This window comes from Drosophila melanogaster, chromosome 2R, assembly GCF_000001215.4.
Source record: "Drosophila melanogaster chromosome 2R".
NCBI classification, from domain to species: domain Eukaryota; kingdom Metazoa; phylum Arthropoda; class Insecta; order Diptera; family Drosophilidae; genus Drosophila; species Drosophila melanogaster.
In genome coordinates this window covers 21,976,552-21,997,731 of record NT_033778.4, presented here as the reverse complement: position 1 = coordinate 21,997,731, position 21,180 = coordinate 21,976,552, and the positions used below count along the sequence as shown (strand labels likewise).

Genomic DNA, 21,180 nt, shown 5'->3' with positions numbered 1-21,180 from the left:
TCACAAAATATTTGCTTTATCATGGACTCGGCGTAATGAGGGTGGGTCAAATCTTCTTGGCCCTCGACTCATTGGGGATTTAATGGTTGGGTGGTAAAAACCTTCAGCTTTTAACACTTTGCACATTCCGAGCACAAATGGCCGGCAGAAGTGGCCATGGAGTATCTTTAAGCTGGTTTGATGTGCAAATTCTGGAGTCAGCATACTTTCCCTTCCCATAGCCGATCCTCCGTCCGTTTCCGATTCCCCAGCCCAGCACGTGCACATCAGGCAACACAGCAAGTCGGAATTAGATAAGCAACATTCAATTTATTTTTATAGATTCAATTTGAATATTTACCTTTCGAAAAGTCCTTTGGCAGGAGGCAAGAAGCTGAGGCGGACAGACGCATGTCAAAGTTGCCAACTTTGAGCTGGGTCCCCAAACTGTCTGAAAGGAAGGGCTGAAACTGGGGGGGGGGGACTCGAGCTTAAATCCTTCCAAAGTGTGTATTAATTTGCAAGTCTAAGTTACTTTCGGCCTGCAGGAAAGGATTAGACAAACAAACCTTTGCCAAGGAGCTAATCATGGTGGGATGTTGGCATTCTAAAAACTTTTCCCCAGCCCAGTTCGTGGAGGGTACTTTCTGCAGATGGAAAGTTATTTACTCTGGCATCGAGTTTCACACAGAAAAATACTGCACCTTGAGCATCGTTGCAGAAGGTTAAACATGAGTTTAGCACCACCAATAATCAAATATTGAAGTTTCTGCCAGCATCCAGGGCTCCACATCTAAACAATCAACATAATCCGACAAATCCGCCTGGTAAGAATCCGCCATAAATCCAGTTCATAAAACCCGACCTGTGTTCGGCAGCTCCAGTTTGAGATACGAATTGGATGCCGAGTCAGCGGAAAGCAGAAAGTTGCCTCGTGTGGCCGCTGTTTTATAAATCACTTCAGTTTATTGCACAGCTCCTTCGGCTGTCAAAGAATACAAGCCACAACAACATTCCTAATTCCTTAGCGCTATAGCAAAAATATTCTTGCCATCACAGCAGAAAAATTCAGTCGGCAAAACTTCGACGGCCGGATGCCAAACAAATGCAAAAGTCATCGAGTAAAAAAGTTTTTTAATATGCCGAAATTATTACCAGTCAGTTGATGTTTTTTTTACGCTTCGCTTTTCCTTTGCTCTTTTTTTTTTGATATGTGTGCTGCCCATGCCAACGGGCTGGGCGAAAAACTTTTACCCCAGACTAAACAGCCATTTTCTCTGTCCCCTCCTTCTTTGTAATCAACTTTCTGGCCAACAACGCATTTATTATCAATAAGTTGGATTAGCTCTTCGCAGACTCGGGCAAAAACTTGCTGACAAAGTGATTAAATTGACTGAAACGAACCGACTAGCTAATAGAAATCTATCTTTCTGCTACGTATAGATGGATATAGATACAAAAGTTGCTCAAAACTTTGCTCCAAAAACTTTCTTGCGATTGGTCAAAAAAACAAAAAAATGGTAGAGAATTCAGGGAAGACGGAAAGGCTCAATGAAACTGTCAATTAAATTGGTATTTTTGTTTCACTTGCCAAATCACATTCAACTGCCTTCGGCTTTGACTCACTGAATCGGTCTCTATTTGATTAAAGTTCAGTTCGTAATTGCCAAAGTTGGCTTTCAATTAGAAAGTTCACATTCACACACACACACGCGCAGGTGAGAGGCATTTCATTTGCCTTTTGAACTGCCCACCAATCAGTGTGCTCCGCCAGGGGGAAGTAAAATTGTGATTCCCCGTCATCGTGGCCATCATCAATAGACGGGCACAAAGGTCACTTTGTCTGGGCCCAGTGCTTTGGGCCGTGAGTCAGGGTTATGTGCTATTCGACCAGACGGCCGGCAAAAAATTAAAAGCATCCTCGACTGTCTGACGCAAGAAATTAGAAAAGGCTTCAGAGCAGACGCTTCGCATTTTCCGCAGCCTTTTTTCTTGTTTTTCTCGGAGAACTTTATTTTTTTTTTGCCCGCTTTTTTGCTTCCTCGGGCTGGCAAAGTGCAAATGAATGTCAAGACCATGGGCGTAGTTATGAAGCTTACGAATCATTTATTCAAGTCCATTCTAAAAGCATTTGCGAAATGGAAAAGTCGACTAATCTGCCGTAAGACTGAAACAACTTAAAGTTACATCTGAATCTGAAAGAAGAGAAGAAATGTTTCTACGTTTTAGAGTAATCAAAATTTAAATGAAACATAAACGCAGTTATCGTAGCTCTATATCAATCCTTTCCTTAAGCTACATTAAAAAAATGTTCACATAAAAATCAGTTAAGGTTCTTACTCAAAAACTCCCCTTTTTGATCGCGCCCCTGTTTCAGCAGCATTTTTTCATGGATTTCCGCCAGGCACTAAAAGCATCAGCACTCAGTCAGTTATTCAATTGCCAGCCTCACTTGTTATTCCCTTTTTTTTTTGCCTTTTATTTTCTTCGTTATTTGTGGAACGTGAGTTTTTTAATTGTTCACTTTTTCAATTTTTTTATTCAATTGCTGGCGTTGGGAAAATGAAATTTACCCTTTCAACGCTTTCATAAACGCAACAAAGACAGGCGGCAGTAATCATAAAGTGACCATTCATATTGCAGGTGTGAGAATGTGATGACCTGCCCCATCAGGCCGATCGGATCTGGTAATGAGCACTGTCCCTACGACTGGTTGGCCGTATACGATGGACGTGATGAGCACTCGCCGCTCATTGGGAAGTTCTGCGGCCTGGGCAAGTTCCCATTCAGCATTATTGGTGAGTAGCAAGGCCGTGTCCTGTGGAGGGCCGCCATCTAAACAATTTGCATATCCGACAGGCACATCACAATACATGTATGTGGAGTTTGTTACTTCGCCGGCGGGTCCGCTGCTCAATACAGGCTTCCATTTCAACGTTGGCAACTGGCCAGGTCATGTGGAGACGGCTGGGATCAAGCACGGCGTCTGCGACTGGCTACTGAGCTCCGATTCTTTAAAGGACAGCAGCGCCAGCGAGGGCATCTTCCTTAGCATCGCCCACTGGTATCCGCCGAATACGTCCTGCAGCTACCACATCAAAGGACATGTCGGTGAAATTGTGCGCCTTTATTTCCCCAGGTAGGCATTGGGAATATCGTTCATTTCATTGGAAAATTTCTCTGGAATGTCCAGCTAGCAGATATGTGGTAGTTAGAATTGGCTGATGATTACTGTGTAATAGTGCAGACATTCGAAAATCTTCCAACGCCTAATATTAGATTAATCTTTAAATTTGCAAGAAAAACTTAAAAACGGCATAAACGGCTTTATCGTATTGAAATACATTTGCGGCGAAAAAGCCATCGATTCTCCAGGTAATGGTCACAACAAAGTTGCTGACAAAGTTTTGGTTTAATCAAAAATCAAATAAGTTTCAAGTTCCTTTTTAAATTATCATGTCTGTGAAAACATTTCCCAACTCGTAGCTCGACTCAAGATCGGGGTCACCACTTGCCATTTTGCGTTTACAAGTTTTTCCATTAAAATTTCCATTTTTGAACCAGTTAGCCCGACAAGGACTATCCAAGTTGATCCCTCTCCGCAGTCCAAAATCCTTTGGCCGGCCTTTTCGCTACAAGTGCAAAGTTTTGCGGCTATGTGGGCGGTTTGCACTTGCTCCGTCGGATGGATTTCATCCCTTTCTTTCTTCTGGGACAATCCTCGGGGTTCCTCATTGCGCTCTATGCTGTAAGCGTATTTTAATGAAATTTTCCGCAAAGATTTATGTGACATTTTAATTTAACGTGTTGAGCTGGAGTTGTTCTTTGTGAGAATACTCGCATATAAATCCAAATATATATATATACAATATTACTTTGTCGCCATTGTCGACGATTTCGGTGTGTGGAATGTTGCTGCGCAAGTGTCTGAACTTTTTGGCCAAATGTCGCATTGATTGTGCATTTCATTTTGAGTATTTTCCACTGAATTTCCCACCAAGAGCTGCGAAATATTTTATTGTGCTGCGGTTTTTGGCTTTGCATGCCACAACGAATGGCAAAGACTACGGCGAAGTTTTTCGACTGACACTTTGGGGCACATCAATGATTGCGAGGGAAACAAAATAAAGGTGGGAGTTTTAAAACAGATATGGTAGATAGGGGTGTACATTTTAAATTGCTCTTAAAGATGTGCCTCAAAAAGATTCCCCTAAAAGAATTTTATTAAAAACGGTATAACTTAAGTAGATAAAAATAATTAATTATTTCAAGAGAAAAATGAGGAACAATTGGGATCTCTATAGATTTCTGTTTCATTTCCATAGCAAGGTATGATTTTATTTGGGATTGGTTTTGAACTGGCGTTTAACTACCTTTATGTCTGTCTCTTAACGTCCATCTTCCCTGTAATCCCAAGTACTTCCATTTACACAAGTTTGCTTCAAGTAATCCAGCTGCAATTGCAATGATTCCGGAGCACCTTCTCCACCTGAAGAACCCAAACAACCTCTTAATGTTGCAGTCCCCTGTAATTTATGCAGAAATTGCTAGCAACATTGCCAAGTTTTTGTTGGAAGCGGCTAAAGAAAACTATGTGTTCCGGACAAACATCACAACAGCACATGGGGATGCTGGAAAGATCGGGCGGAGACTGGGGCTTTAAAATATCAAGCAAGTTTTTGCCAAAAGATAAATATTTATGTCCACCTACAGAAGGAAGCAGGATTTCCAAGAGAGCATCGAGTAACTATCGTAAGCCCATTGTTGCTGGATAACAGGGCAGTGGGAAAAGTGGGCGGAAAAGCGGTTGGAATGGGCGCTGGGTGCTGGAAAAGTTGTGCGCACGTTTACACCGATTGCCATTAAGAGTTCAGAAGTGGGCAACATGATTGCGTGATTACAGTGCACAAAATGCAACCGAATAGGGTAAGCAATCGAAAGAGAGAGCTACACGCTGGGCGAAAGAGATGGCCAATGCTACGTGGCTTTGGTGGTTTTTTCTTTTTGGTGAAAAGTTCGAAGTAGACGAAAAATGCAATGGAAAACTGCGCTCGGCACAAACCTACCTATCCCGCTCTTCGGGCCAAGTTGTTGTCCTTGTGCTTGTTGTTATTGCCAACCTTGTTGTGGTTGTTTCGTCCATTTTTTTTTTTTAACAATTTGTTGTTTCTGCAAACTTCACTCAAGTTGCAACAACAAGAGCGGCAATAAGAAATAGAAGGATATAATGACCGAAACATAGAATACCCTTACATATTGCGGGAGCATATGACACCTGTAACATAAAGTGATACTGCTAACAAAAGAATGTTCATAGAACTAAGTTAATAGATTAAATATTGTATAAAAATGGTCAACAAACAATGTTTGAGATACATTTCCTGCAATATATATTGAAACTTGGACGCAAACTCAACATCCCCAGCAAGGATATGCCCAAACAGGCAGCCCATTAGGAAGATTTTCTCGCAGTCCGCTTCGTAACTGTCAGTTTGCATTTACCTCGTACACCTTACCCTACTCTTCCTGCCCCAGCCTCCTGAAAGAATCGCCCCACCTGGGAGTGTGGGAGCTGTTGTCCTGCTGCCTGTCGCAGAGTCTCGAGTCCCAAGTCCTGGGTCCCGAGTTTCGAGTCTAGACGCTGTCGACATTGTTTCCAACAAAGTTGCTCATTTAAGTAACATGTCATGGCTTTGCCTTTGCTTTCGGATGCGGCCGCCTCCCTCGTTTTTTGTTTGCTCGGTCTTTGTCTACTACCTATCTGCTACTCCACTGCGATTTTTCCAAGTGAGCTGACCAGATGTTGAACTACTCCTTGAGTATATTGCACTTAAGTTTTCTCCCCAGAAGTGGGGGATGGATAAGCAATCCATTTGCTTGTGCAGAGCACACACTTTTCCCAATAATGTTGCGAACGGTCGAAGGGAGTTGCCGTGTTCAACTTTTACTAGCTACTAACAACTCATCAGCGTCTGCTTCACTGTGCCATTATCCGTTAGATTGTGTTACTATTGTGTATTAATGTCGACTATCATTTGCGACTTGCTATTACATTGCGACCAGAAGCAGTAGGAAAGCAATCATTGCTTGATGAGGTGTATATGGTCTTTGGTTTAAGTTCTTATTCTTTTCTAGTCACAAGCCGTATTTTGATTATTGTTTCTTCTATTACACATTCGAGACAGTAATAAACTCCTACGGCAATCTCTTGAATAACAGAAATAAAATCAATTTTAGTCATCCACAATGTTTTTTACCCTACTAACAAAAATCCGCTTGAAATGCACAAGACATGCCGCACACTTGGGCTATTTATAAGCCTTATGGCCACATAAACTGACGCTCTGGGCTTTTGGGCACGGCCCCAATCGACTCCCATATGCACATAACCAGGCTAACCAGTTGACAACAATTCCCGCGATCCCTGGCCCACCACCACCACCCCCAAAAAAAAAACCACGCCCACGGAGTCAGCATGGCGGAAAACTCGGACCGGGAGTTGGTAACTCGGCCTTACACACAGACAAATCCACCCCCTTTATTCCCTTTATTTCCGGATTGTGTTGTATTTTTACTTATTTAGCATTTTGTTTGGTTTTAAAATACCTTTTTTGTAGCCATAGTTTATGCCCCAGAAACCAAAGATTTTTGCGAGTGTAGCAACTGGAATTGGGCTAGGCTGCAAACGGATTACGAGGACATGCCGCAGGGTGTTGGGGCTTACTTTTCGACGAAGCGTACGTGAATGACGGTATGGGCACGTCGAAAAGAGCCGAGAAGAAGCCGGGGGTTATGGGGATATAGTTGGGTACAAAAAAAAATAGTAACTCTGCTCCATTATGAATAGTGAGGGGCGAGACTCACGGGCATAAAAAACAAGAGCGAAACCAAATGAAATTTGTGCCACACTGCTGCCTGCCAGCGACGCAGATTAGGGGGCGTTGCAGGCGCCTACCCCCCTGCGCCCTTCCAACAAACTGCTGATGATGGTGATTTTTCTCGGCCCCCAAGCCCCCCCTCTTCATGGCACTTTTTCCCAACTTTGTGTGAGTTAATAAAATGTTGTATTATGTCATATTTTCGGATAGAGCCAAATGTAATTGCATAGAATGTATTCACCGACTCTGAATGGCAGTTATATAAAAGGATATACGCAAATCCTAAACAGTAGTCGGGTTATAAAACCGGTTTGTGCACTTTGCGGAATAAGTCACTGAGAACGATGGATGAAAAATATGTGTTCGATTACGGGTAAATAAACATGCACACTTAGCAGAATACTATTACAATTCATTATAGTTAAGGTATTTAAGGACATTCTCAACAAGAAGTGTACGTGTGCACTGACGATTTCCAGTTGAACTTCGCTGAAAAGCCCTTTGATCTAATAAATAAACAATGTCGCCTTGATCTTTTCATTTCCGCTGACCAAACTTGAGTTTCCACCCTGAAGACTGCAATCACATCAACTGGCAACGTAATGCAGGAAAACTGCAGAAAATTGGCCTTCCACATCAACTCCTTTCAAATATCCTTGGCGCTCGCCCATCGTTTTCGCCAGCCTGCCACAAATAGTTTTGGAATGCAATTTGATGAAGGCAGAAATGCAACTCACATCGCGACCCCAAAAACCCAAACGAGTCTACGTGTGTGCGATAGAGAGGGTCCCAGAGTAAAAGGGAGACCACCAGATTTACCTGTTGGCAGGTGGAATTTATATTAAATTGTAGGGCGTAAGGACGCGGCCAGAATTGTGGTCTGGCACAGTGCCAGCAGGGTAGTGAGGTGTTTTTACCATTATGTCGGGCACTGTAGCAAAAAAAGGATGTCAGAAAAATCTTAACAAATTAGTCTATTTATTATATATAAACTAATTAGAGGAACTCTAATGCAATTTGTAATATAAAGACAATTAATAACACATGATTTAACTTTTTTTTTCCAGTTTCCGCATCAATCGAATAGAATCACCGATTTTGAAGTACGAAGGAGACTGCGGAGAATCCCTGACGATCTACGATTCCGACCATGCCGATCCAGCACGGATTATCAAGACCTTCTGCGACACATTCTCGCGACCAATGGAGAAGGTGGACTTCGTGAGCACCAGTCCCTCACTGTACGTGCAGTTCGACTCGAAGACGGGCAGCTATAGCGGCAGCTCACTGTACTACTGGGCGCACTACGATTTCTTCAACAATACTCGTTTTGGTGACCCAGTGCCAAATACCCTATGTGACGAGGTGATGTATGCCTGGAAGCATCCAGGTGGACGTCTTCGATCGCCCTTGAATTCACTGATTTTCAAGCGAACCGGCGGAAGCGATGTGCGCTGTCAATACAAATTTGTTACCGATCGAAGACTCTATGCCCGAGCCATAATCGAAGTGAATTCTGTTTCCTTCAAGGAACTTCCGTATAATAGTAACGCGTGCACTCGGTGTCACGAGGAGCGAGTGGATAAGCTGGTGATCTGGGAGGAGCGGGATAAGTACCAAAATAACCTGGCCTGCTTTTGCGACAACATCCCCCGAGCGGTTAGAGTTATATCCTCGGCAGATCAAATGAATCTGGAAATGATTGTGCAGGGACAGCATGCCATTACCTCGTACTTCAAGAACCCGAATCCTCTCTTCGAAGCTACTTATGAGTTTGCCCATGGTCCTTTGTGCGGTCCCATTACCCTCGGACCCTCGCCAGATGGCGAACTGGTATTCCCCTACAAGAAGGCCTTGGCCATGGTATCGGGACCCATGGCACCGCCAGAGCATCATTATCGCCGAGAGAAATGCATTTGGGAACTGAAAGTGGCCGCCCAGAGGGATCTTTGGCTGAACTTGGAAAAAGCACGCTTTGCAGATCGCAGCTGCGATAGTGCCAAGATCGAGGTCTATTTGGCGGGTCGTCTGGAGCCCCGATTTGTGGTTTGCCCCGAAAATATATCCTTAGCCAGGGATTTGCCTATCCTGACCACAGCGGAGTTGGGAGCCACGGGTGCCGATCAGGAACCCCTGCCCGTGCTCATCCAGTATACGGGGGATGGTCAACCAGGCCGAAACATTTTCCGACTGGTTTGGACGGAACTCTTTCACCTGCCACGCAATCCGGACGGCAGTCTGGCTGCCTCCCTCCTTCAGGATGGCGGTTGTGATTTCCGATGTCCTGGAGACACGGAAGTCTGCATTCCAAAGCACTTACTATGCAATGGAATAGCAAATTGCCCAAATGTGACGCACACTTCGACGTTGTCGCAACTCACAAGACATATAGAATGGAATTTGGAGCAACTGGGATTACTCCATCATGCTGGCGACTATCAGCAGTTGGTGCTGCATGATGAATCCCCCGAGATCTGCCTGAAACGCGATCTCAGTGAGTTGCCATATGGAAAGTTATCCTTGATAGCCCTTGGACTGTGCCTCATGTTTGCACTGCTCTTCGCGATTCTAAGAAGGATGTGCAGAAGCTCGTCCTTACACCAAGGAAGGCATCATCTGCAGGAGGATTACTAAGCACCTAAATGTGAAGAGTTCTGTGAACCTTTTTTCTAATTTACTTGATCAATACTAAGATACTACCAATCTGATAATCCTGGGTTTTGTTAAATTCTTATATTACAATTTAATTATTTTGAAGAATTCAACCATTTACGTTATGTTACTATCCTAAAAACTGTATGGTTTTTTTTAAAGCATTGCATATAGGATCCCCCTTAAAAGTATTTATACAGCTCTGACTAGTGGAGTCTATAACTTTCGCTCTACGTGACATATAATGAATATTAATTGCAAATAATTGTACGATAAAAACTATTAATGCCCTCAAACATATAAATGTTTAAAAAACACACTCACACCATGGAAAGAACTTAAACTGCCCTGAATAAATTAATTAAAACAAAAAATTGTCACGTGATAATTGTTGAAAAAGCGAAATACTTTAAAAGCGTAAAGAAACTAGATTTTAATTAAGGTAGACAGGTAAAATGACAAAAAACAAAATAAAGTCGAATCGAAAGCAAACACTTAATTCAAAGTAAAAGAATAATTAAATTAAACAATTGTTGGTGGTTTTTATTAGTTATTATACCGATAAAATACAATATGAATATATTGTACTATTGTTGGCAAATTGTCAACCGAAACATACATATATATACATGCATATGTATATATGTACGATATACATAATATAGGGTATATTTTTTGCACATAGATTTACCTAGTCCATAATTGAACGAAAAACTTCCCCCATGAATTCCACAAATTGTGGCAGAAATTTTAGAACGAGGAAATAAAAACCGATAATTCCCAGAGAAATTGTAAATTGAAACCAAAAATGGTTCTAGCATATAAGTCTATATAGAAATGGAATCGGATGAATAAGAGTGGCATTGCGGATTGCAAAATCGAAGTCTTGTTCACATCCCCCATTGATAAATTGTTGACAGTAAACTCCTCACTGAAACTCAAAAACTCCCTGAAATTCTGCACCTCTAAGGTACAGCTATCCCAAATCACAATAAGAGTGTAAAAACCCCCATAAAAAGATATAAACAGAAATGCCCCAGAAGAAAATGAAAATCAATGCCCTTAAAGAAATTAAAATAAATTGGAAACTAGGACACATATTTTAGTGTACGTCAGAATTAAATGTAAAAATAAAAGAACGAAAACAAATAAACTGAAAAATTGAAAAAGCGTTGATTATCACTTGAGGATTTTGCTCCATTCGCCCAAGTTGGCATCCCCCAAAAACGACGAAATGCAGCTCTGCGTGAAAGGGATTCCTGAAGAAAGAGAATGGGCAGCAAAGGAGAAAGCAAATGTCATCGAAAGGGAAAGACGAAGAGGCCTGTGAAACGCGAAGAAAATCCACCTCATCGGCGCTTTAAATGTCAGCTGGCCCAAAGGCAAAAGTCCCGGACCTCTCAAAGCCTGTCAAACAAATCATCGTGTCGAGCTGAGCAGAACGTCCGGAATACGACAACGCGAGTGAAATTGTGTAAATCTCTAGACCCAAAAACCAATCGAAAGTTCTTCACTGCTTTCTTCTCGCTTCTTTGCTTGGTTAGGATACTCGATTATCGATATTGGAGTTACTCTAAAATGGAAAGATTTGGTATTCCACGTGGTAAGCGTCCCCGAGTCCAAGTTTCATTGGACGACAAGGAGCGAGCCATAGCCCGAATCCGAGGTGGTGAAACCAAGGCCGGAATATCACGCGAATTGGGTGTTCCGGAGTCTACGGTTCGCGGTTGGGTGAAACGAGCTGAGCAGCGGTTGGCCCGAGAGACAACTAGCCAAACGGGTAAGTGCCGCATGGGATAATCCTGAACTATACCTATAGCATCGTTACCAAACAGGTTCTGCCAACTATTCCACAATCCTGGCCATGACCCTAGCGAAACCGCAAGTTACCATCAGCACAAAATCGTCGGCTTCGTCTGTCATTTCTAAATCATCATACTCATCGCCACCGCTGGATTTGAAACCCCTGAAACAGCCCCAGAAACGAAACATTAATGGTCATCCGGTAACGTGCACCCAGGATCCAGTCGAGGATTCAGCAGCTACATCCATCCCCATCCCCGTTCCGATTCCGGTGCCCCTTCCTGTGCCGCCAATGGTTTCGCCTGACAGTGAGCAACAGATGAGCGCTTGGTTGCATATATTCAATGCGGGAATTCTGAACTTCACTCTGATTGCCTCCGCTGCAGTGCTTCAGGCTCGCTCGCGTGGTTTGGCGGATCGCCTGCCGTTGTGGCAAATTATCACGGATTTTGTTGATGAAGCCGAACGTAATGTGAATGCCAACGGGGGTTGGTACCTCGAGGGACAGCCGGCGACAGGACACATGAGTGCCAGGCAACGGCCAGTCCGAGTGCCCACGAAGGTGCATTCATATCGCAGGAACTTGAAGGCACCACCGGCTCATATTACCGCCGAAGATGACGAAGACTCCTACACGGACGCTGATGTGCCACACTGATCTCACATGGAATGCTCTGGGAGCCCACTCTCTGGAGAAGAAGTATTAATAGAGGCTATTAGCATATACATACATAAGATATTGTTACGTTTTTTAAAATCAGAATAAATACTCTCAGCATGAAAGTATTCCAAATAAACGTACAGTTTTTTTACAAATTATTCAATAAAATGCGATTTGAACACTGTCAAATCCTATTAGAGCTCCATCAAAATATTCGCGATTAAACGCATTTTTTTTAATCAGATCAACAGTTGTATCAAAGGAATTCGGTGGTCAAATCCCTCGAGCGGTTTCCAACTCTACAAAGTTAACACCCACGCCAAGTTGCTCTATGGATTGGTGGTCAACCCGAAAAGTTTACCTCAATGGCCTTATCGATATGCAAATAAAACGAAATGCCAGTTGCCAGTCAGTGGGATTATGTTGTTTAAAGCAAATAATTGCATTTTAATTAGCAGCGAAATAAGTGCGATAATTGGCCTTCAGCCGGTGAGACTGGAATCGGATTTCTGGCCGGGAACCGAATAGGTGGCATGAGTGTGGGCCTGACTGTGGCAGCGTAGTGTATGAATCAGATGCGGCTGGCTTTATTAACCATATTATTATTTCATTTCGGTGCGTGTCATGCAAATTTCTGCGTTTCAGCCGCTTTGCCTTTGTTGCTGGCTGTTGCTGGTTCGCCTGCCTTTTGGCCGAGTCACGTAATTAAGCGGTTTTATTTGCGGCTTTGCCGCACATTAATTGGTCATGTTAAATGTAAAATTTCATTTGCGCAAAAGAAAAAAAAAACGAAACGTTTCCATTAATGAAATATATTTAATTTTTTCCTGCTCGTGTGGCCATATTTCAGCATTTATGAAAATGATTTTGAAGTGGATTATTGGTTAACTCGACTGGAAACTCTTAGTTTTGTTTTGCCAGCTTGACTGTCGGGCCATGTGGCTTGGTTTCCTGTATTTAATTTTTTCGTTTTAACTGTTTTGCGCATTTATCATTGACAGGAACAATTAGAGTGTTGTGACAAGGGCAATTGGAATAGTTGTCTACGCACAAAAGAGTTGTTTAACTAGACAGATATGTTTTTGTCCACTGATTCCAGTTTATGCCAGCCTGTGTACAATAAAATTATGATGGACTTAATATTTAAAGTTATATTCCAGTTAAATGTGCCGCTTTAATGTAGCCACCCAATCGCTGGGCCGGCTTTTCCATTCACCTTTCACACAGCGCCATTAACTTGGCTAACATCCCAAATGCCACCCACAATCAGAACCGCAGCAAACAGGCCAAGCTAAGCCAGTGGAAATGGCCAAGAAAAGGCCTCGCGATTATCCGCACAGTTCATCGACGAGGGCGAGAGTGGCTTTAACATAAACTTTTTCCATTTTCCTGGCTGGCCATAAAAAATATGGATAAGGGACAGGCCTTGGCCTCCATGTTAGACGGAGAATTGGGCGCCAGAGCCTTTTCCGGATTTCTTTTGCGATTTTCCCAATCATTTTCGGCATTTTAATGCATGGCAGGGCGGAAAAGCCTACAAGGCAAAGTCGAAGGCTCTCCTGCAAACGTGTATCAAAGTTGATTATCGTGGAATGATTGAGCAAGAGATTTGTGCTTGTGGCCTGACCTGATTTGCGGCCCAAGTCCTAAGCCCTGGGATTTGCGTCTAGATTGGCCAACGCCTCGCTCGCACCTGCTGCTGTTTGCGCTCCAACTTTGATGATGAACTTGTTGAGGAAAAGTTGGCCAGTTTTCGTTGGTCGCAAAATGCAACTTTAATGGCCACGAAAACAATAAACGCTTAATGGAAAACGACGGCCAAAGATGCGGCGTTCGCAAGGTGCTAGAAATTGTGTGTTGAAACGGAAGCGGAAACGGAAATCATATGGCGCACGGCACTCGAACTCCCGCACACAGCTGCAGCTGCCATAAAGGTGCTTGGCTTTTATGTCCAGCCGGGGAAAGTGTGGAAAGTGCGAAGCTGCGAGGAAAAGCGACGAACTTTCGCCCCCTGCACACAGACCCAAAATAAACGCATTAGGTTTTTGGAATTGGAATTGCGGTTGCAGCTGCTGGCAGAAGCCGAATGCCCAACAAGTCATAAATCAAACACGTTTAATTAAACTTTACGCACGCCAGTCCCCACTGCCCTCCGCCCAACGTTCTTCGCCACTTTCCATCCGCCCCCGCTAGAAGAAGAAACTTTTCGACTCCACACTAAGTAAAAATGCAATTAGAATTGCCAGAGGCCAAAACGACTCGAATGGAAAGCGCCGATCTGTGGAAACGGCCACGCCCCCCGTGCTCGTGCCACCCCTTTGACTTCTGGTCACGTGGCGGTACGTGCATAACGGTTACTTGCATTGGCGGAATTGTAAACTAGCATCAAGTATCCCTAAAGTTGAAGTGCACTCGAAGGTGGTGCTATCACCTAAATCGGTGCAATTGCAACCAGCTGCTAACGATTGGTGTGGGTCCAAAAAAATGGATGAAAAAATTTAGCAGTTTTAAATTTCTTTATTTTCATTTAAGATCTTTCAAATGAAAAATTTGGGGAAAAGGAAAATTAAATAAAAATGGGAAACGCAAAAAGGGAGCACTTCCATTACATAGAGCTTTTGATATGCTACTAACTAAAAGATCCACTAGTTTCTTTCTTAAAAGTGAGTAATGGGAATTGAAGATAGTCTTCTTTCAGCTCCATAAAGGTTATGTGTTGTATTTTAAGAAATCCACTCATTTAATGAGCGATTTCTAACTTGCACCAATTTTCTGCTTCCACTTAATTTTTTATTTCCCAAAAGAAAGCCACAACTTGTTAAAAGCCGCACAAATGCACTGGCAGAAACTGTGAATAATGTGGCAAACTGTGTGCTTGCCACCTCTGCCTTGCAGTTATCATTCGGCACTCAGACCACACCACCCACTGTAACAACCAAACCACCCAACCACCCAACCGACCAACCGCCCACCGCCTGTCATTGCGAAGGAAATCACGCAATAAACTAGCGGCGAAAACAAAACTTTAACTACTTTTTCCGCTGGCCGCAGAAACTCAGTGGGAAAACTTTTTTGAAACAATACAATTTATATTTATGCGCAGAGGCGACGGCGATGACAAAGAGGGTTTCGGTTGGAAAATGGTCGGAAAAGGGGGGGCTGTGTTTGCGACTGACCCAGAAAATGGGCGGCTAAAGAAATGCTGGCCAGGATTCTGGCAAAGAGCAAGGAACCGAGCCGAGGAGGCAGAGTTTATTTTAAGTGTTGAAAATAACTTGACCCACATTTGTGTGGTTCCCCTATTCTGGACTCGCCCACCCGCTTTTCCGGGTGTTGATAACTGTTTTTCCGACCTCCAAATTCCCCGCAAACTCCTCGGAAAACTTGTCCATGTCCATTCAGAGGGCTCAATGTTGAACGAAGCTTAGTCCGAAACTATTGCCAAAACTTTATAACAAATTAATTGCATTTTAAGGGCATGCAAGAACCAGGGATGCACGAAATATTCAAATTTTCATTCGACTCACTGGACTGTGAGGAAAACTACTAGACTGGCCCATTTCAGTGGGATTTGACCACGACTAAACTAAAGCAGAATAACAATCTAGTAACTATCGAGTTTCACAGTCGTTATTTAGCAAAGCGGTATTTGTTTACCCAATATAAATTAGATCATTTTAAAAGAGGAAAGCACTGAAGGGAATCCTTTTTTTACTTGAAATGTAATTCTTCTTCTTGACTTGTGTTCATAATTTTCTGTTTACCCAACAGAGGAGGCAATCTGGACGTTTTGCCAAATAAACTTATCCAGTTTGCTAATTAGTTATCAAAAGAAATCGTGTTTGCTCTCGTTTTGTGGCTCGGGCCATGTCACAATCCCAATCCCAGGCACAATTTGCAATCGATACACAGACCTTGGCCAATTAACCCCTTGCCGCCCCATCTAGAACTAGTTAGGTGGCAAAAACAATGCAATCGGAGGATGAAGGACGAAGGAATGGCAGAGGAATGATGAAGTGGGAGCTCATAATGACCCAAAATCCTTTCAACCCAAATGGAAATTCCCCAGTCGTGCGTATAATTGGAATTAATACAAAAAGCCGTCGAGGAATATCGAACCACACGGGTAGAAAGGAACACAGTCGCAGTGGGTTGGTTAAATCGGATAGTATTGTGCCCCACAGGCCAGACTTAATGACCAAATCCAGCCCGGGGGCCTGACTTCCTGAGAGCTTGATTAAATTTGATTTGTTAGCCTACAAAGAGGTTTCGCTACATGGGGCTTAATGCACTGAGAAACAAAATCTTTCGAGAATCAATGATTAGTCTGATTAACTATACTATAAGTTTTCTTGAAACTCATAAATTCATTGCAGAAAAGAGGATCGAAACTGAAATACATTTGATTAATCGCCGCATTTATTTACAACTTTCGTGTGGCTCAACAAATATTTTCTCTCAGTGTGCACACATGGTGTACATATGTACATTTATTGAAATTATTTGTTGCCTAATTTGATCCTGCTTCTGGGCGTCAAAATATATTATGATTTTTGACAATAAGAAGGATTTTGGCCAGCCAAATACATACATATGTACATAAGGAATTATACTTATGTACATATGTTATTTAGAGCTTAGAGCTTCTGTTTATCACTTTTAATTTCTTTTTTCAACTTTATTTTTTAAATCAAATTGTACAAGCACCAAAACTTGAACCAGCACATAGAAAAAATAAGCCAAACTCGTTTGCTTATTGAAAATAAATAGTCCACAGACCTTATACGTTGACGGATGACAACGAAGGTGATCCGAGAAAAGTTCCAGCTAAAAATGTATGAAAAATTTTATATCGTATATTTTACCAGAAAAATGCTACCTGCAAATGAAAGTCCCTTTTGACCAGCTCCAGATGACTGAATTCTCGCAGGAGGTCTCCCATTTTCAGGTCACTTCTCCGCGTCACGTCATCCACAACATTCATGAGCAAAACAGCACTCCAGTAATGAGAAATCACCACCCACTGTCCCACGATTCTTGTGTAACTTGAGGTTTCTATGGTATCGTTGCCAAATTGCACTCCATGATAAACCAGATTCACGTTTGTAACAAACATTTTCAGCAAAAGAAGGGCGATGGGCAAGTCAAAGGTTCGAAAAACTTCTCGGACTAATCGCTGATTTTCCGCAAAAAGTTTAAAGAGCTTAGCCAATTTTCCGAGGGATCTATTGGCCTTGTTTTCTGATAAAGTCAAGGAGTTGCGTTCTTCATGATTAAGAAAGGAGCACAAGTCCTTGAGTGCTATTTGAAGTCTCTCACTTTGCCAGTGGAGAACTAATAGGATCACACATATTCCCGTCATCATAAAGACCACATATATAAACTGTGTAATATGGGCTACAATCATTGCAGTTTTACTAATTCTTTGTACTGAATGAATTCTAAACAAAATTAAAGCCCCCAGCAGAATGCTGAGATTTGCGACGAGTAACATCTGGAAAAGTACATTTCGAACTCTTTTCCGCAATTTAGAATACTTCTTAGAACGATTATCCAGTGTTTTGCACTTAAGACAGTGAAGTATTAAGTTTTCACCCAAATTCAAGATCCTTTTTCTTCTGAACCACATCAGGAGAACGCCCGAAAACATGGCCATAATACGGGTGATGTTGGTTAGATTAAATGTCCATTTCAGGACTGGATTGCTGCTCATGTAGCTGTCGTCGTACATGTAGTGGGGAAATGTGAAGGGCAGGACGGTCAGTAGACCGCCGTGCAGGCAGGCCGTATAGATGAGGTACCATCTCTGCTTATATCCCAAAAGAAACTGTCCTTTCTTCAGAGGAGCAGGCATCAGACCACAGCCTATTCCATATATGTACATGAATTTCAACAGCATTTCGTACAACTGCTTCCGGCAAAGGACACCCGTCAACTGTTCTATAAAATCGATGGAAGCTCTGTTATCCTGATGGAAATCGGAGAACCTGTCTGCTCATCGTAATTCCATCAGTAAGCTTTATATCCTAATTAGTTGTCTGCCGCGTTTAGGACGTGGTCAGTTACCTGGCTGCCTTGACTGCAGCATGTTGCATCCGAAACTTGGTCGCGTGATGAACGTGGTCTACTACCATTCCGTTGTCTTCGCCCTAATGAGCACTACCCTAAGGATACGCTCCTGCAGGAAATGCCTACGCTTGGAAAAGGTCTCGCGAACTTACACCATCTACAGTTTCTTTGTGGGCATATTCCTGTTTCTAAACTTGTACTTCATGGTGCCTCGGATCATGGAAGATGGCTACATGAAGTACAACATAGTCCTGCAGTGGAACTTCTTTGTGATGCTCTTCCTTAGAGCCATCGCTGTGGTGAGCTGCTATGGAACCCTGTGGCTAAAGCGCCACAAAATCATTCAGCTCTATAAATACTCGCTGATATATTGGAAGAGGTTCGGACACATAACGAGGGCCATAGTGGACAAGAAAGAACTCCTTGACCTACAAGAGTCCTTGGCCAGAATAATGATCCGGAAAATAATATTACTCTATAGTGCTTTTCTGTGCTCCACTGTGTTGCAGTATCAATTGCTCAGTGTGATTAACCCACAGATTTTCCTGGCTTTCTGTGCCCGGCTCACGCACTTTCTGCACTTCTTGTGCGTGAAAATGGGTTTCTTCGGGGTACTGGTTCTACTGAATCATCAATTTTTGGTAATCCATCTGGCCATAAACGCTCTTCATGGTAGGAAAGCCCGGAAGAAATGGAAAGCTCTGCGTTCCGTAGCCGCCATGCATCTGAAAACCCTTCGATTAGCCAGAAGGATCTTTGACATGTTTGACATCGCTAATGCCACGGTGTTTATCAACATGTTTATGACCGCTATTAATATCCTTTATCATGCCGTCCAGTACAGCAATAGCAGCATCAAGTCAAATGGTTGGGGCATCTTATTTGGCAACGGATTGATCGTTTTCAACTTCTGGGGCACCATGGCGCTGATGGAAATGCTGGATAGTGTGGTGACCTCCTGCAACAACACTGGCCAGCAACTAAGGCAACTTAGCGATCTACCAAAAGTGGGTCCAAAGATGCAAAGGGAGGTGAGTGTGCTCAGCCTCAAACAAAATTTAATATATACTAAACAATATTCCACTTAGTTGGATGTTTTTACCATGCAGCTGAGGCAGAATCGGTTGGTCTACAAAATATGCGGAATTGTGGAGCTGGACAAACCCGCTTGCCTTAGTTATATTGGCTCCATTCTGAGCAACGTCATTATCCTCATGCAGTTCGATTTGAGACGGCAAAGACAACCCATCAATGATCGTCAATATCTCATCCATTTGATGAAGAACAAAACAAAAGTGTAAAGAAAATCATATATCTTATATCTATCTACCTAAATGTTCACCATTTATACACGGTTTTTTTTTTTACCTTGATATGATACATAAACGTAAATCAATCAAGCTTTCAGAACTTTACACGAAAATAGAAAGCTTTCTCGCAGCTTACAGGACTCTCAGTCATGGGAGTTTTATAGGATATCAAATTCGAATTGAAAGCTATGATTTTGTGGCTTTCTTGTATAGCGGATAATTTTAAGATGTCTCCAAAAGAGTTATGTATTGGGGCCAGCTAGAAATAAATACATACATATGTTCCTTGTTTTCTATAAAGCTTAAATATATAATGTTTTATATAAAATTTGGAAGATTTTAGCAGACCTTCGAACCCAAAAACATTTTGTCAAATTACTTGATATTGAAATTTAATTGGATAACTTTACACACATTATTTTTCAACCATATTTTTTATAGGCAATCTGACACAGAACTAACACATTGGTTATTATACTTCTGGTCATGTTGTGAACGGTTAAATTACTCAAATCGAACAATCCAACGATGTGCAGACGTCTCACACGTTTTGGATTCAGTTGAAGTTTGCGATTCATGTAGAGCAGGGAAAACTCTAACTAAAATAAAGCGTTAGTCATTATCTTTGCACTATGAATTCAATACAAAATATTTACCTTTCTTGACAGAATCGTTCCACTGCTTTTAATGCATTGCCTTCCCGAATAATTGATGTCCCACAGATTTCCGACATCTTCTAAAAGTCCCAACCACTTACAGCGGTTGATCTCGAAAATGGAAAATTGCATTACGATTTCGACGTGATGGGTCAGAAAAATAATCGCATACAATATGCCCTTCCATAAATGAAAGTTTTTATCGAACTCCAAATAAATCCACAATCGAAACAAAACAGCAATGCTGAATATATAAGTGGTTAGCAGGTTGAAGAGCACCTGCCACTGGAAGATGTCAACGAACTGCTTGAGCAACGCATCCAAACGGCGACAGCGTCTCCAAAGTTTTCGCCAGGCGGCAAGGATTTGCATCAGTCCCATCTCCCGCGGAATGCCATTCCGTTCGGGCAAGACCTCTAGATCTTGGACCATTTCCCGAACCCCCTGGGTCATATTTACCAGCAGCCAATTGCCAGCCACTTCGACCATATAGACTGTCATATCCACATAGCTCATTAATAGAATCATGATTAAGGCATACACTATGGCAGCACTTTGGTACGGAACCATAGCTTGTCTCAAACTGGAGTTACTCTCGCAATTAACCACCGAATCCCGGGTCAACAGCTGCTGGGTTAGGAGCACAAATCGAGAGCTGGTCAGCAGACCCTTGCACAGGCATCTATTCCTGCAATCGTTTCCAAGGTTAAATCGGAATTTGTGCAACATCTTCATTAAGTCGTTTCCCAACTTATACAGTCGACGTCTCTGTATCCAAACACTGCTCATTAGGAAGAGCATGGTCAGGAGTTTGGTCAGAGCCACCACGTTGTAGACCACTCCAAACATGCCCGCATCTGGACAATGGTAAATGTTGCCAGTTAGCACGAACAGGGCAAATGGAAGGACCAAGAGATAGACCACATTCAGGATAACACAGTAAACCACTGTGGGCACATGATTGAGGATGAACCGATGATTCGAGGAATCGTAGTGCAGATTGCAGAGTCCTATCAAGCGGCTCACTTGAAAGTAAGTATGCAGCAAAAAGTATTGATTCATTGTTCTGGACGTTGAAAGCGAAACTAAAGCTAGAATTGAATCCAACATAATAGTTGATTTTAAAGCAAACTAAAAGGACTCCAGGGACTTTCTAAAGGACACGCAACGAA

The 21,180-nt window shown here is 42.5% G+C and overlaps 5 protein-coding genes across 7 annotated transcripts in view; 3 read left to right on the top strand and 2 right to left on the bottom strand.

The window, feature by feature from the left end:
* CG34370 (uncharacterized protein) overlaps nt 1–10,664 on the top strand; it is a 52,492-nt gene extending 41,828 nt beyond the window's left edge. For both annotated transcript variants that reach the window (NM_001103934.2, NM_206199.2), the window contains exons 7-9: nt 2,623–2,777; nt 2,839–3,118; nt 7,925–10,664. In NM_001103934.2, the coding sequence (NP_001097404.2) occupies nt 2,623–2,777; nt 2,839–3,118; nt 7,925–9,491 (2,002 nt within the window). In that variant the 3' untranslated portion in view covers nt 9,492–10,664. The remainder of the gene's footprint in view (nt 1–2,622; nt 2,778–2,838; nt 3,119–7,924) is intronic.
* Nucleotides 10,665–10,793: 129 nt separating this feature from the next.
* dany (distal antenna-young) lies at nt 10,794–12,106 on the top strand. Of its 2 annotated transcripts, NM_166493.2 has the most exons (3): nt 10,794–10,983; nt 11,054–11,289; nt 11,345–12,106. In NM_166493.2, the coding sequence occupies exons 2-3, from the start codon at nt 11,088–11,090 to the stop codon at nt 11,968–11,970; spliced, it is 828 nt and encodes a 275-aa protein (NP_726137.2). In that variant the 5' UTR covers nt 10,794–10,983; nt 11,054–11,087; the 3' UTR covers nt 11,971–12,106. The 2 variants fall into 2 exon arrangements, with proteins under 2 accessions (NP_726137.2, NP_726138.1); NM_166494.3 differs by having other exon boundaries at nt 10,794–11,289.
* Nucleotides 12,107–16,632: 4,526 nt separating this feature from the next.
* On the bottom strand, nt 16,633–17,872 carry Gr58a (Gustatory receptor 58a; the record flags this gene model as incomplete). Its single annotated transcript, NM_166491.2, has 2 exons — nt 16,633–16,800; nt 16,853–17,872. 2 exons carry the CDS (start codon nt 17,870–17,872, stop codon nt 16,633–16,635), a joined length of 1,188 nt encoding a protein of 395 aa, NP_726135.2.
* Nucleotides 17,873–18,054: 182 nt separating this feature from the next.
* On the top strand, nt 18,055–19,517 carry Gr58b (Gustatory receptor 58b). Its single transcript, NM_079084.4, has 2 exons — nt 18,055–19,073; nt 19,131–19,517. The coding sequence occupies exons 1-2, from the start codon at nt 18,060–18,062 to the stop codon at nt 19,341–19,343; spliced, it is 1,227 nt and encodes a 408-aa protein (NP_523808.2). The 5' UTR covers nt 18,055–18,059; the 3' UTR covers nt 19,344–19,517.
* Nucleotides 19,518–19,774: 257 nt separating this feature from the next.
* On the bottom strand, nt 19,775–21,070 carry Gr58c (Gustatory receptor 58c; the record flags this gene model as incomplete). The annotated part of the gene is made up of 2 exons (NM_166489.2): nt 19,775–19,951; nt 20,009–21,070. The coding sequence occupies 2 exons, from the start codon at nt 21,068–21,070 to the stop codon at nt 19,775–19,777; spliced, it is 1,239 nt and encodes a 412-aa protein (NP_726133.2).
* Between the last annotated feature and the right edge of the window lie 110 nt (nt 21,071–21,180).